Source organism: Bombina bombina, chromosome 6, assembly GCF_027579735.1.
Source record: "Bombina bombina isolate aBomBom1 chromosome 6, aBomBom1.pri, whole genome shotgun sequence".
NCBI lineage: Eukaryota > Metazoa > Chordata > Amphibia > Anura > Bombinatoridae > Bombina > Bombina bombina.
The window spans coordinates 898510128-898524355 of NC_069504.1; the positions used below are offsets into that span (position 1 = coordinate 898510128).

The following is a 14228-nucleotide window of genomic DNA, read 5'->3' on the forward strand; positions in this document are numbered from 1 at the left end:
AAAAAGGTATATAATATGTGTGGGTACAGTAAATGAGTAAGAGGAAAATTACAGCTAAACACAAACACTGCAAAAATGTAAAAATAGCCTTGGTCCCAAATGGACAGAAAATGGAAAAGTGCTGTGGTCATTAAGGGGTTAAGTAAAATAATTTTTAAATGCTTTTACAATTTAAGCAATATGTTGCAGTTTTTATAGTAGTAAAAGTGTTTTTTTTGTTTTAATACGGTTGTGTCTGCAATCCATTTTTACTATACAAACATGAACTTAAATATCCCACTTACAGAACGTTCAACTTCTTGTTTCAGAATTACAGTAACTCAGATGCCGTGTCTATTGACTGCACAATGACCCTTGCATCCAATCAGGAGGCAGCGTTTATCTTGCAAGGGCAGCTGTGGAGCAGATCTTTCCGAGTGGTAAGAGCTGAGCCATATTAAATATTAATAAGAGAATTAAATAGCTAAAAAAAAAATGTTGAGCTTTTGTATGGTTGTATAAAGTGTTGTGAGTGTGGAACTAAGTATATACAGTATGGTAGCTGTAGAGGAAGCAATGAGGAATGTATTGATAACCTTATGTTTTGTGGAGGCTGCATGTAAATATAATTTATTGCATGGTTAATCCATGAAGGGGCTAGAAGATGAGTGGAGTGCTTTTGAGATACTGTTGTATTTACGATAGTATTTACAGATATTTCATTGGCGCACAGGTGTCCACAAGTTTAAAGAAAAGGCAACAGAATCACTCATTGCTTTGAAATATGTCTGGAGCTTAAAGGGACATGAAACCCAAAGTTCTCTTTCATGATACAGACAGAGCAGAAAGTTTGCCAGTATGAAAATAAGGCTTTTTATTTTTTTAATAATTAAAAAAAAAATATTTTCTGCAGTGTAGGATCCCCCCAACCTCCATGATCCCCCCCAAACAGCTCTCTAACGCTCCCCCCTCTACCTATTTGCCACCATCTTAGGTACTGGCAGTTGTCTGCCAGTACCCAGTTCGCTGCAATTTATACTTATTTAAAAAAAAAAAAACTTTTTCTGTAGTGTAGCCGCGCCCCTCGTTACCCTCCCAGATTCCTTTCCCACATAGGATCCCCCTCTCCCTCATACCCTCTTACTGCCGCTGCCAGTTTTTATATTTCTGTAGCGTAGTGGTCCCACCCGCTCCCGCCCTCCTCCAGCAATGGGCCGCCTGCCTCCTAACCCTCCCACGCCACCAACGATCGGCACCATAATTGGCCGATGAAGAGAAGGCCACAGAGTGGCCCTCTCTGCATCAGTTACTGACCAGAGGGTATTGCACGATGCCTCAATATCGAGGCATCGCTGCAATATTCTGAGAGCATCTGGAATCGATCATGATCACTTCTAGCACTCATTTAGACCAAGGACGTGCTAGGTACATCCGTGGTCATTAAGGGCCGTTTTTTGGAGGACATACCTAGCACGTCCTTGGTCGTTAAGGGGTTAAGTACACTGAATATGCCAAAAACACAAAGTAATTTGTACTTATAAGTACAAAAAACAAAGCGTAAGTGTTGTTTTTTCATAAAATGTGCTGCACATGGGCGCATATGAAATTTTCTCTCAAATTCCAGCGTAATTCTATAACCTACAGTTCTCACTCTGTTTTCCCGCCAGTTAAAAGATGGGGAGTTTTCACCAAAATACTCAAAACACTAATTATTCTGAAAGCAAAATCTATTCATACAAACATTACAGCGCTTTTAAGGTACAGCGCGCTTAAACAGTGAAATTTGATTTGTATTAAGCGGAATATTTTTAAGCCATGCCGGTTTCCCCCTCCATTTTGAACTTTTATCTAACAGAGAGCACTCATTATTAGTACGGGAGACATCTTGCCACTCACAGGGACAGACCCTTTTTTCTAGAATTCCATGAGAGGGCTGCCCCTGTAAAGCACAGAAAACCATGTCTAGACCTGTAAATTTTATAGAATCATCCCATTAGAGAGCAATTGAAAATGAACATTTTATTACGTGTCTCTCGTACCTCCACTGGACTTCCGCTGATTCTTGTTTACATAGCTTTGCTTTCGATAATTTAAAAGTATTCCCATTTTCAGTATATATGGTGGTTTAAACACAAAAATGTGAAAATCAACCATTTCAAATGACAAAATAAAGGTAAATGAGCTATTTGTAAACAAGTTAATACACTTCAGAAAGTAAAACTGATAATTGGGAACACATTAAAGGGGAGAAAATGTTACAGCACACAGACCCTTTAGGGGCAGGGGACAATCACATGAATCTTGGTGTCCTATGAATGGTAATATTCTTTATGACTTTGCTTGATTCTCCAATGTAGTTGCTTACTCATTCTGAGCAAACAAAACGGACTAAGCAAACAATGAAAGAAAACCTGGTCAGATGTAGCAGCACATTAGAATAGTTGTATATATACAGTAGAATATAGATAAATAGCAATAAGTGTCATATTGATGAGTAGATAGAGCAACATGCATGACTAAGAAATTGGTAGAACACATCAGGGAGTGAGGTGGTGGAACTTATGAATGGTGCAGATTGTGGTTTGTCTGCGAAAAAGGACTACAAAACATGTCATTGTGATTTCCTTTCCAGATGAAGTTCCGTTCTTTGAGTCTTGCTCTCTTTGCCACACTAGAGCGGAAATTCCACAGCCCCTTCATCTTTCGAGAAGAGGAGCCCACCAGCCAGGTGGTAAACACCTTGTAGAATCCAGTTACTTGCTGCTGCTTACTGCAGTGTCTCAGCTTCATGTCTAAGAGCTCACTAACTTGCCACATTTTAAGAATAATAATTACCTTGGATACAAGATAGGGCTCTATCCTAATGCTAGCCATAGTGACATCACGGCTGTGATATTGCGGTAGCTCCTGTACTGAAAATTGTTAAAATATTAAAAGGGACATGAAACCCCCAAAAAATATTTCCTGATTCAGATAGAGAAAATAATTTTAAACAACTTTCCAATTCACTACTATTATGTAATTTGCTTCCTTCTCTTGTTATCCTTTGCTGAAAGGTTTATCTAGGTAAGCTCAGGAGCCGCAAAGAACCTAGGTTCTTTCTGCTGATTGGTGGCTTCATATATATATACTGATTGTCATTGGCTCACCCATGTGTTCAGTTAGAACCCAGTAGTGCATTGCTGCTTCTTCAACAAATGATACCAAGAGAATGAAGCTAATTAGAAAATAGAATTAAATTAGAAAGTTGTTTAAAATTGTATTCTCTATCTGAATCATAAAATATTTTTTGGGGGTTTCATGTCCCTTTAACATTCCCAATGAGAACTGCTGAAAATTAGCTACAAGAAAAGCAGTCACAGTGATATTATTTAAAGGGATATGAAACCCAATTTCTTTAATGATTCAGCTAGAGCCTGCAATTTTAAGCAACTTTCTAATTTACTCCTATTATCATTTGTTCTCTTGCTATTTTTATCTGAAAAGTTGGAACGTAAGCTTAGAAGCCAGCCTATTTTTGGTTCAGCACCTGGGTAGCGCTTGCTGATTGGTGGCTAAATGTAGTCAACAAGCTATTAAACGCTTTGAAGACATGTGCACATTCCTAAGTTCCTATAAGCCTGCCTAGCTTTACTCTTTAACAAAAGGATACAAAAGGATACAAATCAAATTGGATAATAGAAATAAATTGGAAAGTTATTTAAAATTGCAAGCTATGGGGTAGATTTATCATAGTGCGAGCAGACATGATACAATGTAGCGTATCATATCCGCTGAACATCGATAAATGCCGACTGTTGGCATTTGTCATTGCACCAGCAGTACTTGTGAACTGCTTGTGCAATGCCGCTAGCAGGAGGTATTAATGAACCCGATCGTCTTCGATCAGGTTGATTTCTGTCTGCGGCCTCAGAGCAGGCGGGCAAGTTATGGAGCAGCGGTCTTTAGACTGCTGTTTTCATAACTTTTGTTTTCGGCGAGCCTTAAGGCTCGTGCGGAAACAGGAACATCACGCTCCATTCAGCGCTTGATAATTCGGCCCCCCTAATCTGAATCAAAAATTTCCAAATATAGGTCTGAAAGTGTTCGAATGATGTACTAAAAATGGCTATGCATATTATTAATAATCACTATGGAGATGATCTAAAACTTTATTTCAAAGGGCTATAATAATAAAACAAGGGACATAAAACTAATAATTTGTCTTGCATGATTAACAATGTTATCTAAGAGAAAGAGCACTAGATGACAGCACTATTTCATGTCATGTAGTGCTTCAGGCATGTGCACGCTACCTACCTAGGTATCTCTTCAACAAAGAATCAAAATTTGATAATAGAAGTAAATTGGAAACTTTAAAAAAAAAATCTATTCTTTATCTGAATAATGAAAGAAAATGTTGTGTTTCATGTCTCTTTAAAGTGATGGTAAATTCCAGCATTTCAAAACGCTAGGATTTACCATCATTAAAAATAAAGGCGACCTTCATTCATCAGTTTTAAAAACCCACTAATTAATAGATACCTTTATTTTGCATAATTTCGATCAGCTAGCACGGCTCTATTGGCTAAGAGGTGGAAACGTCGCCTCATTAGCGCAGAAGACGCAGGGAAATAAATGTACCTATTCATCAGGTTTTTTTGTTTTTTTAAATCTGATGAATGAAGGTCGACTTTTTTTTTTTTTTTTTTAATTGATGGTAAATCCTAGCGTTTTTAAAAACGCTAGAATTTACCATCACTTTTACTTAAGCCATTTTTTAAAGTCCCCCTGACTTGTACTCCAATGAACTTCCATGCCACCCACAGGAAAGGCTACACGCAGGTCAGCCAATCAACAGCTTCAGAAGGATGATTTGCAGCTATTAGTGTGATCCATATATAGTGGATATACAGTACAGTTTTAGGATACCCAGAAGGAAGGATAAAAATTGTGCTTGGTCTCTCCCTAGAGACCAATAAGGTAATTGCTCAGCTTCTAGGTGCTGCAGAGCACTGCTGGTCCAGAGCGGAAACTGCCACTGATCCAATCATCAGCGCTAGACGCACGACTTAGCTGTTTAACTAGCACTGTTGATTAGATCAGGGGCCGTTTCCTCTCAGGTCAAGCATCGCTCTGCAGATCCCGAGTAGTTCTTCTACTGTGTGTTTAAACCCTTTGTGACGTAATTAAATGCTGCAAATTGCCTAAACCAGCTATTTGATTTGCAGTTTACAGAATTTGCTTCTCTCTAGGGTGCATGGGAAACACATAACTGTAATCTTGTTTTATTGGTTTGGTCTTGTATTGGTACGGCTCATCTTCCTACATTTATCCATCTCCATTTTTAATATTTGTAATTTTAAATAAAATTATTATAATTTATGCAGAGAAAAAAAAAATACAATTTATAAAAAAAAAAAAAACAGAATTTATGTTTACCTGATAAATTACTTTCTCCAACGGTGTGTCCGGTCCACGGCGTCATCCTTACTTGTGGGATATTCTCCTCCCCAACAGGAAATGGCAAAGAGCCCAGCAAAGCTGGTCACATGATCCCTCCTAGGCTCCGCCTTCCCCAGTCATTCGACCGACGTAAAGGAGGAATATTTGCATAGGAGAAATCATATGATACCTTGGTGACTGTAGTTAAAGAAAATAAATTATCAGACCTGATTAAAAAACCAGGGCGGGCCGTGGACCGGACACACCGTTGGAGAAAGTAATTTATCAGGTAAACATAAATTCTGTTTTCTCCAACATTGGTGTGTCCGGTCCACGGCGTCATCCTTACTTGTGGGAACCAATACCAAAGCTTTAGGACACGGATGATGGGAGGGAGCAAATCAGGTCACCTAGATGGAAGGCACCACGGCTTGCAAAACCTTTCTCCCAAAAATAGCCTCAGAAGAAGCAAAAGTATCAAATTTGTAAAATTTAGTAAAAGTGTGCAGTGAAGACCAAGTCGCTGCCTTACATATCTGATCAACAGAAGCCTCGTTCTTGAAGGCCCATGTGGAAGCCACGGCCCTAGTGGAATGAGCTGTGATTCTTTCAGGAGGCTGCCGTCCGGCAGTCTCATAAGCCAATCTGATGATGCTTTTAAGCCAAAAAGAGAGAGAGGTAGAAGTTGCTTTTTGACCTCTCCTTTTACCAGAATAAACAACAAACAAGGAAGATGTTTGTCTGAAATCCTTTGTAGCATCTAAATAGAATTTTAGAGCACGAACTACATCCAAATTGTGCAACAAACGTTCCTTCTTTGAAACTGGATTCGGACACAAAGAAGGCACGACTATCTCCTGGTTAATGTTTTTGTTAGAAACAACTTTCGGAAGAAAACCAGGTTTAGTACGCAAAACCACCTTATCTGCATGGAACACCAGATAAGGAGGAGAACACTGCAGAGCAGATAACTCTGAAACTCTTCTAGCAGAAGAAATTGCAACCAAAAACAAAACTTTCCAAGATAATAACTTAATATCTACGGAATGTAAGGGTTCAAACGGAACCCCCTGAAGAACTGAAAGAACTAAATTGAGACTCCAAGGAGGAGTCAAAGGTTTGTAAACAGGCTTGATTCTAACCAGAGCCTGAACAAAAGCTTGAACATCTGGCACAGCCGCCAGCTTTTTGTGAAGTAAAACAGATAAAGCAGAAATCTGTCCCTTCAAAGAACTTGCAGATAATCCTTTCTCCAAACCTTCTTGAAGAAAGGATAGAATCTTAGGAATTTTTATCTTGTTCCATGGGAATCCTTTAGATTCACACCAACAGATATATTTTTTCCATATTTTATGGTAGATTTTTCTAGTTACAGGCTTTCTGGCCTGAACAAGAGTATCAATGACAGAATCTGAGAACCCTCGCTTTGATAAAATCAAGCGTTCAATCTCCAAGCAGTCAGTTGGAGTGAGGCCAGATTCGGATGTTTGAACGGACCTTGAACAAGAAGGTCCTGTCTCAAAGGTAGCTTCCATGGTGGAGCCGATGACATATTCACCAGGTCTGCATACCAAGTCCTGCGTGGCCACGCAGGAGCTATCAAGATCACCGATGCCCTCTCCTGATTGATCCTGGCTACCAGCCTGGGGATGAGAGGAAACGGTGGGAATACATAAGCTAGGTTGAAGGTCCAAGGTGCTACTAGTGCATCTACTAGAGTCGCCTTGGGATCCCTGGATCTGGACCCGTAGCAAGGAACCTTGAAGTTCTGACGAGAGGCCATCAGATCCATGTCTGGAATGCCCCACAATTGAGTAATTTGGGCAAAGATTTCCGGATGGAGTTCCCACTCCCCCGGATGAAATGTCTGACGACTCAGAAAATCCGCTTCCCAATTTTCCACTCCTGGGATGTGGATTGCAGACAAGTGGCAGGAGTGAGTCTCCGCCCATTGAATGATTTTGGTCACTTCTTCCATCGCCAGGGAACTCCTTGTTCCCCCCTGATGGTTGATATACGCAACAGTCGTCATGTTGTCTGATTGAAACCGTATGAATTTGGCCTTTGCTAGCTGAGGCCAAGCCTTGAGAGCATTGAATATCGCTCTCAGTTCCAGAATATTTATCGGGAGAAGAGATTCTTCCCGAGACCAAAGACAATGAACTTTCAGGAGTTCCCAGACCGCGCCCCAGCCCACCAGACTGGCGTCGGTCGTGACAATGACCCACTCTGGTCTGCGGAAGCTCATCCCCTGTGACAGGTTGTCCAGGGTCAGCCACCAACGGAGTGAATCTCTGGTCCTCTGATCTACTTGTATCGTCGGAGACAAGTCTGTATAATCCCCATTCCACTGACTGAGCATGCACAGTTGTAATGGTCTCAGATGAATTCGCGCAAAAGGAACTATGTCCATTGCCGCGACCATCAAACCTATTACTTCCATGCACTGCGCTATGGAAGGAAGAGGAACAGAATGAAGTACTTGACAAGAGCTTAGAAGTTTTGATTTTCTGGCCTCTGTCAGAAAAATCCTCATTTCTAAGGAGTCTATTATTGTTCCCAAGAAGGGAACTCTTGTTGACGGAGATAGAGAACTTTTTTCTACGTTCACTTTCCACCCGTGAGATCTGAGAAAGGCCAGGACAATGTCCGTATGAGCCTTTGCTTGTGGTAGGGACGACGCTTGAATCAGTATGTCGTCCAAGTAAGGTACTACTGCAATGCCCCTTGGTCGTAGCACCGCTAGAAGGGACCCTAGTACCTTTGTGTAAATTCTTGGAGCAGTGGCTAATCCGAATGGAAGTGCCACAAACTGGTAATGCTTGTCCAGAAAGGCGAACCTTAGGAACCGATGATGTTCCTTGTGGATAGGAATATGTAGATACGCATCCTTTAAATCCACCGTGGTCATGAATTGACCTTCCTGGATGGAAGGAAGAATTGTCCGAATGGTTTCCATTTTGAACGATGGAACCTTGAGAAACTTGTTTAGGATCTTGAGATCTAAGATTGGTCTGAATGTTCCCTCTTTTTTGGGAACTATGAACAGATTGGAGTAGAATCCCATCCCTTGTTCTCCTAATGGAACAGGATGAATCACTCCCATTTTTAACAGGTCTTCTACACAATGTAAGAATGCCTGTCTTTTTATGTGGTCTGAAGACAATTGAGACCTGTGGAACCTCCCCCTTGGGGGAAGCTCCTTGAATTCCAGAAGATAACCTTGGGAGACTATTTCTAGCGCCCAAGGATCCAGAATATCTCTTGCCCAAGCCTGAGCGAAGAGAGAAAGTCTGCCCCCCACCAGATCCGGTCCCGGATCGGGGGCCAACATCTCATGCTGTCTTGGTAGCAGTGGCAGGTTTCTTGGCCTGCTTACCTTTGTTCCAGCCTTGCATTGGCCTCCAGGCTGGCTTGGTTTGAGAAGTATTACCCTCTTGCTTAGAGGATGTAGCACTTGGGGCTGGTCCGTTTCTGCAAAAGGGACGAAAATTTGGTTTATTTTTAGCCTTGAAAGACCTATCCTGAGGAAGGGCGTGGCCCTTACCCCCAGTGATATCAGAAATAATCTCTTTCAAGTCAGGGCCAAACAGCGTTTTCCCCTTGAAAGGTATGTTAAGCAATTTGTTCTTGGAAGACGCATCCGCTGACCAAGATTTTAGCCAAAGCGCTCTGCGCGCCACAATAGCAAACCCTGAATTTTTCGCCGCTAATCTAGCCAATTGCAAAGTGGCGTCTAAAGTAAAAGAGTTAGCCAATTTGAGAGCATGAATTCTGTCCATAATCTCCTCATAAGAAGAATCTTTATTGAGCGACTTTTCTAGTTCATCGAACCAGAAACACGCTGCTGTAGTGACAGGAACCATGCATGAAATTGGTTGTAGAAGGTAACCTTGCTGAACAAACATCTTTTTAAGCAAACCCTCTAATTTTTTATCCATAGGATCTTTGAAAGCACAACTATCTTCTATAGGGATAGTAGTGCGTTTGTTTAGAGTAGAAACCGCCCCCTCGACCTTGGGGACTGTCTGCCATAAGTCCTTTCTGGGGTCGACCATAGGAAACAATTTCTTAAATATAGGGGGAGGGACAAAAGGTATGCCGGGCCTTTCCCATTCTTTGTTTACAATGTCCGCCACCCGCTTGGGTATAGGAAAAGCTTCGGGGGGCCCCGGGACCTCTAGGAACTTGTCCATCTTACATAATTTCTCTGGAATGACCAAATTCTCACAATCATCCAGAGTAGATAACACCTCCTTAAGCAGAGCGCGGAGATGTTCCAATTTAAATTTGAATGTAATCACATCAGGTTCAGCTTGTTGAGAAATTTTCCCTGAATCTGAAATTTCTCCCTCAGACAAAACCTCCTTGGCCCCCTCAGACTGGTGTAGGGGCACTTCAGAACCAATATCATCAGCGTCCTCATGCTCTTCAGTATTTTCTAAAACAGAGCAGTCGCGCTTTCGCTGATAAGTGGGCATTTTGGCTAAAATGTTTTTGATAGAATTATCCATTACAGCCGTTAATTGTTGCATAGTAAGGAGTATTGGCGCACTAGATGTACTAGGGGCCTCCTGTGTGGGCAAGACTGGCGTAGACGAAGGAGGGGATGATGCAGTACCATGCTTACTCCCCTCACTTGAGGAATCATCTTGGGCATCATTTTCTCTAAATTTTGTGTCACATAAATCACATCTATTTAAATGAGAAGGAACCTTGGCTTCCCCACATACAGAACATAGTCTATCTGATAGTTCAGACATGTTAAACAGGCATAAACTTGATAACAAAGTACAAAAAACGTTTTAAAATAAAACCGTTACTGTCACTTTAAATTTTAAACTGAACACACTTTATTACTGAAAATGTGAAAAAGTATGAAGGAATTGTTCAAAATTCACCAAAATTTCACCACAGTGTCTTAAAGCCTTAAAAGTATTGCACACCAAATTTGAAAGCTTTAACTCTTAAAATAACGGAACCGGAGCCGTTTTTATATTTAACCCCTATACAGTCCCTGGTATTCTGCTTTGCTGAGACCCAACCAAGCCCAAAGGGGAATACGATACCAAATGACACCTTCAGTAAGCTTTTTCTATGTATCTGAGCTCCTCACACATGCATCTGCATGTCTTGCTTCCCAAAAACAACTGCACAATAGAGGCGCGAAAATGAGGCTCTGCCTATGATTAGAGAAGGCCCCCAGTGAAAAAGGTGTCCAATACAGTGCCTGCCAGTTATTTTACATAATTCCCAAGAATAAAATAACTCCTCAAAACTATGAAGTATTAAAAATGCTTATATATCAATCGTTTTAGCCCAGAAAAATGTCTACCAGTCTTTAAAGCCCTTGTGAAGCCCTTTATTCTTATTTAATAAAAATGGCTTACCGGATCCCATAGGGAAAATGACAGCTTCCAGCATTACCGAGTCTTGTTAGAAATGTGTCATACCTCAAGCAGCAAAAGTCTGCTCACTGTTTCCCCCAACTGAAGTTAATTCCTCTCAACAGTCCTGTGTGGAAACAGCCATCGATTTTAGTAACGGTTGCTAAAATCATTTTCCTCTTACAAACAGAAATCTTCATCTCTTTTCTGTTTCAGAGTAAATAGTACATACCAGCACTATTTTAAAATAACAAACTCTTGATTGAAGAATAAAAACTACATTTAAACACCAAAAAACTCTAAGCCATCTCCGTGGAGATGTTGCCTGTACAACGGCAAAGAGAATGACTGGGGAAGGCGGAGCCTAGGAGGGATCATGTGACCAGCTTTGCTGGGCTCTTTGCCATTTCCTGTTGGGGAGGAGAATATCCCACAAGTAAGGATGACGCCGTGGACCGGACACACCTATGTTGGAGAAAGTTATTTCTTTACTTAATTTTATTTTAATATCATGAGCAGTTAAGGGTTAAAAGGGGCTAAAAAAAAAAAGTTATCTTGCATAACAGTAACAGAGCAGGTTTGATCATTTTCCACTGAAGAAAAGTAAAAGATGTTGAAATTTAAATTCAAACTAATGCAGCAGTATCACCTGTATATTTTCTGCTAATGTTTATTATTGGCTTATAAGGACAACTCCTACCGGTCTATTGGTAGAGAGACACATGCCTCAGCAAACCCGACATGAATACATTTCTTTACACATGGGGCTAATTTGGAAGCCTTAAAGAGAGTGCGGAATCTGTTGGCGCTATACAAATAACCGATAATAATAAAACAACATGTCTAACTGATTAGAGCATGTCATTTTAAAACTAGCTACCTGGCACTACTATGTGTTTAACCCTGCGCAAAAAGAGTTAAACACATAGGGGTAAATGTATTATACCTGCAGGTTTGCAAGTAGTGAACCTGTCCGCCTGCAGTCACCACTTAGAAGTACCATTTGGGATCCGCAGAGCATTGCTGTTTACAAGCAGAATCCTCCGCTGATCCAATCAGCAGCGCTAGTTACACATCCGAGTTGTTCTGTGGATCCGGAGTGGTACATCTACTGTGTTTAACCACTTTGCGGCAGTTAAACACACAATAGTGCAGGGTCGAAAGTATTAAAATGACCTGCTGTAATGAATTAGAGCATGCAAATTTACATTATTATGGCCTTTAAGAGCAATGCAAATGTATGATTATAAAAAAATAAGAGATAGGGAAGGAGAGGTAATGAGAGGCAGGGAAAGAGAAAGGAAGGACGACAACGCAGGGAGAGAGAGATTGATGGGAGGGCCATCACCAATTTAGCGGAAACAAAACAATAATTTAAAGGGACACATTACTCAAATCTGTTTTATTACTCATATTGAGGAGCAGCAATTAAATATACTGTTTTTGTTGCCAATAATATGAAGTAAAAGCTGTTTAAATTTAGTTTGAACAAATACAGCTGCATTTGTTACTTCCTGTTAGTACTTTTTGGTCAATACATCCTTTATAATAATGCTTATTGGCTCATAGGCACTTCCTCTTAATGCTCATTGGTTGACTATGAATTAATAGGGCTCAGCAGAAAGTTAAACAGCATTTACCTAAGGGTTTTTTTTTAGGCAAAAAAAAATCACCATATTTTAATACTGCTCTTTCATAAGGATGATAGAACAAATGTAGAAAGTATCCCTTTAAATGTCCATTTAACTGTTTTGAAGAAGAAATGAAGGGATGAGCTGTAAGTAAGGTGGCATGGTTAAATAGAGTAGAGCTTTGATCAATTGCAGAGGAAGCAGCAGTCTTGTGATTGGGGCAAACCTATTTAAAATTAGACAAAAATTAGAAGAGGATACAAAAAACATAGAAAGAAAAAACACAGGGCAGCAAACCCATTTTCTACTGGTCACTTTGATACCCAGTTAATACATAGAACTAGAACACACTCTCCTCAGTGGACACAACTTATGTATTCACACTTTAGTAGGTGCAACATCACAGGAACCCTACAGTAGTTTGGGGAACAAGTCCTCCTTTTCTCCTATGATTAGTTTACTGTTGATTAATGAGCTTCCATCTTTGTTTTCAGATTACATTTGACATTTCGAAGCAGGAAGAATGGGAGGTCCCCATATGGATTATTGTCAGCAGCACATTAGGAGGGCTCTTACTCCTGGCACTCTTGGTGCTGGCTCTTTGGAAGGTGAGATGGCAGTGCCAAACTGTTTGGGGTAACTAATATATGTTTAGGGGCAGTGCCACAAGTTCAGCCTAAATAACACCACAAGTGAGGGTTGTATAGTCCTGTAGGCACCATGAAGGGCAAGTAATGATGCAAACATTGTATCTTGTTACAAAAGAGAATATCTGCTACAGTATGAAAAATTAGAGAAAAAAGTCTAGACATAATTTCTTAAAGGAACATTATACACCTTTTGTTTTTCAGTAAAAAATGTTCACTGCCCCACACTCTCCAGAAAGGCCAAAAAGTAGAACCTGTAACCTATGTTTTCAAAATGCTGCAAATTCCCTAGAAAAAGATGAGGCGCTAGTGCCAAACCAAATCCATTATCAGATTGGTTGTGCATCCGGTGACCTCAGGGAGACACGGGCCAATTAGATGGACACTGTAATTCACCCATATTCACTATTTCTTTTTGCCTCTGCCTGGGGGGTTAGGGGGTGCCCCGCCGATCCTCTGGCATCCACCCCAAGTGAACCTTGGGGAATGAGGTTTACAAGCAGGGCTTCGCCCCCTTGAACCCCCAAGGCGAAGGCAAAAAAAGATTGGGAAGATGGAACGGACCAATCTGATCATACATAGGAGATAAGTGTTAATGCATGATCTGATTGGCCTGTAACAACCAATCGGATAATGTATTGGGTTTGTCGCTAGGGCCTAGTAGAAAAAGCTATTTAATTTGCAGCATTTGCTGTTTTCCTCTTGGCTTCAAAGGAAATATAGGACAAATGCAATTTTAAAAAAAAGCAAGAGGTGTTTAATGCCCTTTCAACAGGGCTAATATATGTGTGTCTTTGTTTATCAGGCTGGGGATGTGCCATGGGTATAGTCTGCATATTGCGGGCAGGGTCAGTAAGGCCCAGAGGCATGAATGGTATTTGTAAACAAAGACATTTATAGAGCAGGTATTGCAACAAGAGGGACAGCAGGATGGGTTAATTATCTGATAGATATAAAGATTAATTTCTCCAACATTGGTGTGTCCGGTCCACGGTGTCATCCATTACTTGTGGGATATTCTCCTCCCCCACAGGGAAAGGCAAGGAGAGCACACAGCAAGAGCTGTCCATATAGTCCCTCCCAGGCTCCGCCCCCCCAGTCATTCTCCTTGCCGCTCTGAACAAGTAGCATCTCCTCGGGGATGGTGAGGAGTTTGTGGT

The 14228-nt window shown here is 40.9% G+C and overlaps 1 protein-coding gene across 3 annotated transcripts in view; it reads left to right on the forward strand.

Moving 5' to 3' along the window:
- The window catches only part of ITGA11 (integrin subunit alpha 11), a 245237-nt gene that overhangs the window by 211870 nt on the left and 19139 nt on the right, over positions 1-14228 (forward strand). For 2 of the 3 annotated variants that reach the window (XM_053718501.1, XM_053718503.1), the window contains 3 exons: positions 309-419; positions 2612-2710; positions 12916-13029. In XM_053718501.1, the coding sequence (XP_053574476.1) occupies positions 309-419; positions 2612-2710; positions 12916-13029 (324 nt within the window). The remainder of the gene's footprint in view (positions 1-308; positions 420-2611; positions 2711-12915; positions 13030-14228) is intronic. The other variant, XM_053718502.1, reaches the window with a different exon arrangement.